This window comes from Mizuhopecten yessoensis, unplaced genomic scaffold (genome assembly GCF_002113885.1).
Source record: "Mizuhopecten yessoensis strain PY_sf001 unplaced genomic scaffold, ASM211388v2 scaffold2741, whole genome shotgun sequence".
Taxonomy (NCBI): Eukaryota; Metazoa; Mollusca; class Bivalvia; order Pectinida; family Pectinidae; genus Mizuhopecten; species Mizuhopecten yessoensis.
Window position 1 is genome coordinate 112,157 of NW_018404696.1, and position 7,918 is coordinate 120,074.

The following is a 7,918-nucleotide window of genomic DNA, read 5'->3' on the forward strand; positions in this document are numbered from 1 at the left end:
ACCAATCAAACAGCTATATCCGTGCCTTCAATTTTGCTATGAAATATCCCAGGGGTGCAGAGAGCGAAAGTGAGCGTAACCTTTGGATATCGAGGATGGAAGTTTTATCGATGTAATAGAAGATAGAAACTTGCAAAATATTTTTTGTTTTTATTGGTTTTATGGTTGAGTGTCAAAGGGGGATAATATGCAGGATTGTTTATTATTTGAATAATGCTGTTTTTCCAATTTTAAACCACATTTAGATAGTCTTTCAAATATGATGTCTCTTGGCAGATCAAAACTATTCCCGTGTCATTGGTTAAACTTCCGTGTGTTACATATCAGGAATGGAGTTCACTTATTCTATTCATGAAAAAAATAACATTCACGCACTACGCGTTATACAGCTTGCTAGTTTTTCAATCCCGTGCGATCTGTCTGGAACATTTACGTTGCATTTGGCGCCAAATGGTTACTTGGAAACTATGTAGATAATACATTTTTTGCTAATGAGGAAAGAGAAAGAAATTAGTCACACGTTACTGAGCGAGATCGGATTGTAACATAATCCAATCCACGGGTCATCTCACTCGGGTATTTGTGGAAGATCTTATTAATCCATATTATCATAATGAAATGGCTTATGTGATATGTTATCTTATAGAATTTGAAGAGAAACTTGTAGGCATAATGTCCAGGAATAATATCATTCAGCTGTAAACATTTATCTTGATTGCATTTCAGGACCTTGATTTCTTGACAAGAAATGTAGCGATTATCCCTGGCTTGAAGCCCCGGGTGTTCCATCTGAAATCGTACTACTGTGCCCTTTTCTGTAAGACTGGGAAGGCCATGCAAAACCTTAGCAGGGCGAGCAAGGTCGCCCGAGAACAGGGAAACCAATCAGAGTGGAGATGGGCGGAGCACCACAGGCATGTCTGGTTCAATGCACCAAAAGAATGCAGGCAATGGCAAAAGATTCCAAAAGAAAATCCTAATGTTTGGCTATGGAAACCTGAGCGTGGCAACCTTTTCACTTGGCCACTGGAGTGAAGGGTTTGATCTTAATAGATGCATTCTTGGTGCAAGAGAATTAGAAGGACAGAAAATAGCCAAAGAGTTTGCGCAACTTTCTCTCATGCTCAGTAGAACATCATTTATTTTAAAACACTCTTTCTAAATGCTGAACATCAAAATACATTCCAAAATACAATTCAAAATTATGTGACAACATGGTTGTGTCTATAAATATAATAAGGAACTATTCTTGTCATAGAAATTAGGCAAATACTACTTTACAAGAAGGAAGTTTAATTTGTTGAGGTTGTGACAACAAGGTTGTATCTGTAAGTATGATAAGGAACTATTCTTGTCATAGAAATTAGGCAAATACTACTTTACAAGAAGGAAGTTTAAGTTATTGAGCTGGAATTTGGAACATTGAAAACATTAGATCAGCATTGGAAAGGTGTTTTATAATGGCTCTGTATCGAGTTGGGCATCAACACAGGAATGCTCTTTTATAATGGCTTTACATCGAGTCAGACATCCTTTAAAGGGGTAATGGAACTTATTTGAAGAAAGCTGGTTAAATAACTTCACATTCGCGTGTTCAAACTGGTGAAAGCAGTTTTAATTTAATTCATCAGAATGTGATCTTTACAAGATCACTTCTCCAAAACATATGTTTAAACTTTATATTATTTATCGCAGGAAGGTCACCCGTCCAAATATTTGTATTTGAACTCAAAATATGATGTGCTATTGTAAATATAATAATTTTGTCTAATTGTATTGTTATGAATATGATAAATGTCTTATTATGCTATTATAAATTGTGTATAACCGTATAGTGGAAATGTCATGTTGAAGTGGTGTCTAGATTTACATTGCAAACCTGTATTGTGTAAAGGGAGGAAATTCCCTGAATTGTTAATCGTCTAATGAATATAAAGCGTTACATCAGGAGTACGAATTACATATGTTCACTTGTGTCAAACTTTGAGGATGTGTTATCTTCATTATTCATTATAATTCAAGTTGTTCTTTTTTTACTTGAAATTCATGATGAATCTAAAGCAGACATTGCATTATCAAGGTTGGAAAAATTCAGATTCATGTTTTGCTTGTATGAGTTTAATATGATTTCATTTTGTGTATTTTTAAACACGACAAAGAGTTTATTGAAATTAAGCTAGGAACCTGCATGCTCGAACACAGTTTTGCAAACCATTGCAAGGATAATACTCAATTAAATGAATGCTCAAACAAAATACGATGCAGTAAATTATGATTTTCATTTTTCATTCAAAAGATAATTAAGCCTATATTTACCAGTCTGGATATTTCAATGGTACGCTTAACATCAAAAATAGATTCAGATAAATTATACACATTTTTTCAGATTGTTTTAATATTAAGGCGAAAAGTTTTAACAAAATTCAGTTCAGTATGTGTGATTTTGCTTAAGGTGGCTCCACACATCGTCATCAGCGTCCATTTTCGTGACGTACTTCCGGAAAAAGTACAGCTCGGACTCAATTATCTTGATCGAAATGTGCATGTACACCGTGTCGTCATTTCCGTATTGCGTATCGGGCATTCAATTAATGTCGTTGTGCAAATTATAGTTACACCTTGACCGTTTTCGTTTAAACGGTCAAACCGATCGGACCACTGTTGTTCGTTCATTAAATAAGGTCGGACCTAGTAATCTGATGCTGCTTTCAGGCGAGCCGTGAGAAAGCCTTGCAAGGCCTGCATATACATTTGCAGGTCCGCCAGGATTTATACCCGAAATTGTTACATTTATAAACGGTCAAACCGGTTGCTCCGCATACACGAACAGGCCCCTGGTAAACAATAGTACACGTGCGTGCCGATGATATGTCAACACCCGATATCGAGATTTTACTGGGAAATGTATAATCACACGTATTTCAGGAATAAAGCTTTCAAATTCATAGACATAAACAGACTCACGGGAAGATAGTGACATGAGACCAAACGACCTCAAGAAGGTCATATAGGAAACGCATGGAATGCGGACGTACCAACCTCACATCTGCAACACGAGTTCATAAGCTCGAGGTCGTTACGATTTTCGCTGTTGAGGAAGTTTCGCTCTGTCGATTAAATCGTGTTTACAAATGAAGTCTACTTACTCTGAAAATAATGTTTTGTAAAATATCAAGATACCTATAAAATGCATGTGTGAGTGCACATGAGAACGGCATACCATGCGATATATGTACCTGACATGTAATTATAAACATACCGTGAGTTAGCGGACTGTGGAATGATGTCCAAAGTGTACATGACTGAGGGTAATTTGGCTCCATTAAAGAACAATAAATTGATAATTTTGATATCATATTTTTGATTTATATCCATCATTTTTGTTATATGTAAACAGGGACAACTGTCATTGTGTAAATGTCACCCCTCTGCAAAAAGTTCCGATTTTTTTCAAGGAAGATAACTCTTACCCGGATCGAAGTGATTGTAAAATGTAAAATAAATTAATTATAAAGCCATTGTGTTTTTTTTGTTCAATTTCCCATTCTATATGTATAGATCTTTGTGTCCTGTTGGCTTTTAGCTTGTAGATAATCACTTTTATCCGTTCAAATTCAATAAAAAACACTTTGTGTAACATGTGTTACATATTTTGCGATAAATAAAATATTTGTAGGGTTAATTAGAAATGCTTCTTTTCATTTTATTATTGTTGTTATTGTTCCGAACAATGTCACACCCAAAAAAAACCCGGAAAATATTAAAATTGACGAAAATTCAATTTTTTGGTATTTTTTCCAAAAAAGTCCCCTAACCATCGGAGTGTTTAGATTTTCATAAAATCAACTCTACATAGTTGCATAACCATTATATGAAAGTTTCAACGAATTTCGCTCGTTAATTACGAAAGTGTGGAGCCACCTTAAAGCTGACTGTGCAAGTTTAAAAAGCTTTTAATTGAGATTTTTAAAAAATCCTTTTTCCTGGTTTTGAGATCTTCTCCAGTCACATTCAGCTTCCGGCTGTCATATCTAAGGAAGCGCCGATATTTTATTATGTACTTGCTTGGTAACGAGTATGGGTCTAGCTAGGTATAAAAGTGCATTACCCGTCGAACCGTTTATCATTTGTTCAATGTGTGTGCAATGTGGATACTATATACTATATAGATGGCACACTTTCACGATTTTGAACCAACATCTTTATCAGAAAAGTTGAATAAAATTTAAATTGATTACATGAAAGATATCATTTATCAAATAAAAGTGGAAATAATAGTAAGATACGACCAACTAAAACATCTAATGCACACTCCCTGTTGTTTTTAGAATTCTCCTTTCAGCGCCCACTCACACAGAATTCATACGGTGACCGTTTCCGGCGTATTCTAAAAAAAGAAAGGCTATGTAACAGGTTAGCAAGCATGTTGTTCCTGTATTGTACATCAGTAGTCATCATAAACTGCATTGGAGTTAGGGCTACTGAGAAATTGTCTGTATTGTACAAGAAAACTTAGTTGAAAACGAGCAGGGGTTGATCTGCCGTTGCACTCCTGTCAATCTTTTAGCATAATAAAGGTGGGGTTTTTTTTGTATTACTTTCATTATTAATTTTTGTCAGAATTTCAGGCTCCTGTGTGATAACATCCTGTGTGAAAACAATTCTAATTCCAATTATTTCCATAAGAATGGTATAGTTATCAACATTGTTAGTGCGTTTGATTTTTTATATCGGCTGCCGATCAGGGTGTGCGGTGTATTGAATTGCAAAACGGTCAGTTATAGAATGATAACAGGTTTGACAGATAATGCACTTTTTATACCCAGCGAGACCACTACTCGTTACCAAGCAAGGACAAGTTAAAACTTCGGCGCTTCCTCAGAAACGATAGCCGGAAGAGATAGAACTTGGTAAAATCTCAAAACCAGAAAAAGAAAATAAAACTTTTTTTAAACTAAATTGAAAGCTTTTTAACTTGCACCGTCAGCTTTAATGTTGACCATTAGTTTTGTAGTAAAAGTCTATATTATGTTAATACATGTATGTTTGGTTACAGATGGATGAAGACTCTATTTTTAAGTTTGTAGGTGTGTTTGTGTGTTTAGATATGGATGTGATAAAAATAAAATAGAAACAATGGCCTTTCTATCTTTTGTGTAATATCATCTCACAAAAGTACTTGTGAGCTCGTCCATATGGCGTCAACCTGTCTATGGCACCTTACATGATACCATGATTTGTTCACCAGATGATGGCATGGTGTCTGAAATATGAACTTTAGGGGAATTGTTAGATAATTCAAATCTAATGACTGAACATTTGATGAGGAGTTGTTGCTGTATGGCTTTATGGTATGGTTATATAGTATTTACCATAGTAGGTTGATTAAGTAAATGCAGATTTTTGCTGAGCATGCCATTCGTCAATGTTGAGATCTGAAAAAGTTCACGTATGTTAATAAATTAACGACATCGATTTGTGGACAACTTGTACACATTTTACACCTTTGTGTACATACGCTTCACTGGTCATTTGTCTGATGAAGGTGGCAGAATACATACCGTACTAGTCATTGAAACATCACACAGTAACACTTATTGTTTGTGTTACAAGAATCTTTTCGTAATGGTGGATTCATTTTGCGACGTTCGACCGCGACACTACCAGATCAGTGGGTTGATGCGTTTACATAACGACCGTTAATGATAAAGAAAAATATTCCATATACTACTTATATTATTACTAAATTGAAAATTTAAAAGTGATGGAAAAAAAGGGAAAATAGTGTTGTTCACTGCGCATTTTTAAATTTACCCATATTCACTGGAGCTATGTTATCCTAGCAGCCACGGTTATCGTAGTTACAATCGCAGCAACCCGCTTCGAATGGGGTTTTTTCATCGTATAGCATTTGACCATTATATGATGTAAATATACGTGCACCAGAGAATATGTTCGTTGCCAACTGCGTTCATACTAACGTATACGCCGTCAAAATAAAGGTTAACCCTTAAATTAATGCGTGTACAAAAGAAATTCGTATGACAAAAGTGTTATCAATTGATCGACAAGTAAATATGCTGCTTATATAGTTGATCTGGGTAAAGGAGGGTAACATTTGTAAATAACTCTTGCAGTTCTAAAGGACCAGCCCCTAGCAAAGTAGTAATAGAACAATCACGTTCTAAAGTGTCAACAAATACATATACAGCGACTGGATAGTAATTCACATTTTTTTGTAAGAAAACATCCAGTAAATTTACAATATCGGGATGGCGAAAATCAATCCAACATTGTTCATCACTTTGCAGCTTTCCGACAAACTAAGCCAACACGAACACCGAATATGCATCAGAAAAAAATACAGTGGCGAAGATACTAGGGAAGTCAGAAGAAATTTGAAACGAATGAAATCATTGATGGCATTCAAGCAAATTTGGCATCGTCGTCCTTACTCAAACCTGATTTTTCAACGATTTGTTTCCATTAAAACTTCTTTTGTAATATACCCAATTTAATAAATTCTTACATACAAATAATTTTGTAGACTGTACTTATGTAAGAAAAAACATATATTTGAAATTTCACCATCAGTACTCTTTCGAATTTGATAATACATAATGTAATATAATTACTTAACGGCACAATGTGGCATAAGAATGCACAAAGATCCCAAAATGACTTTACATTGGTCTACTCTACTCTATCAGAAGCGGAGTTAAACCAAACATTCCTAAACAGGTGTCAGATCTAGTAAGTAAAGAAAAACATTGAATCGGTGTTATACGTAAAAAATGGATCTTTTATGAACGACGCAAAACCTGCACTGGGGAAAAGAAACCCGAGTTTGCAGCTGCATAGACAAGTCGCAAAATGATAGATGTATACAGCCTGAAACTGAAAGGGGTTGATATTTCATATCCCTCTAACATCATAAACGACATCGTCTGTATAAGGACAACCTAATTTACATATGTCAAGATACACAACAACATGTATGGGTAATTTTCACCTCTTTTACTTTTTGATCTTGTATAAATCATTTCAGATTCATTAAATATTTTGAAGCATTTTAGTGAAACACATTAATTAATTTATCTAGACTACATTTGTTATATGCCAATAATACCACATCATCTGCCTGCGTAGGGCAAGTGACATTAGTACTTTCAACTCAAAATGCAGCATTTGAGTTACATAAGCTAATTAACAATTAATTTATATTAAGTATACATCCATTCCTTTTTCGATGGCGAACATTGATATAAAACGCAACTCTGCATATATGCAAACATTGTGGCAAATAGTTGTATATATTTAAAAGAAATAGACTTCAATTTAATAGTAATAAGCTTAAGTTATCATAAAATACAGAAAAATCCTCCAAATCGTTAGTAGTAAGTTATCATTAAATACAGGAAAATCATTCAAATCTTTAGTTATAATTCAATAAAAGAATATTCATCCAAGTAATAGTGATAAGCGATACTTAAAAACAGGAAAATCCTAAAATTAAATAGCAGTAAACTGTGTTATTTAATACAGGAAAATCCTGAAATTTCACTGTAATAAACTATCATTAAAAACAGGAAAATCCTTCATTTTTAAAGTAGTAAGCTATCATTCAAAAAACACAGGAATAACCTTGAAATTTGTAATAGTAAACTTTCATAAAATACCGGAGTATTCTTCAATTTACTAGTATTAAACGATCATTTGATAAAGGACTTTCCTTCTATTCATTAGTGGTAAGCTGTCTTTAAATACAGGAATATCCGTTGAGTTTATTGTAGTAAGCTAATAAAACAAAACATGAATATCCTTCAATTCAATAGTAGTAAATTATCATGAAATAATTTATACTTCAATTAAATAGTAGAAAGCTATCATAAAATACAGAAATATCCTTTGACTTTAT

At 34.1% G+C, this 7,918-nt stretch overlaps 1 protein-coding gene across 2 annotated transcripts in view; it reads left to right on the forward strand.

Moving 5' to 3' along the window:
* LOC110446496 (adenylate cyclase type 10-like) overlaps positions 1-2,520 on the forward strand; it is a 79,794-nt gene extending 77,274 nt beyond the window's left edge. For both annotated transcript variants that reach the window (XM_021491666.1, XM_021491667.1), the window contains exon 32: positions 727-2,520. In XM_021491666.1, coding sequence (XP_021347341.1) covers positions 727-1,035 — 309 coding nt within the window. In that variant the 3' untranslated portion in view covers positions 1,036-2,520. The remainder of the gene's footprint in view (positions 1-726) is intronic.
* The last annotated feature ends 5,398 nt before the right edge of the window (positions 2,521-7,918 follow it).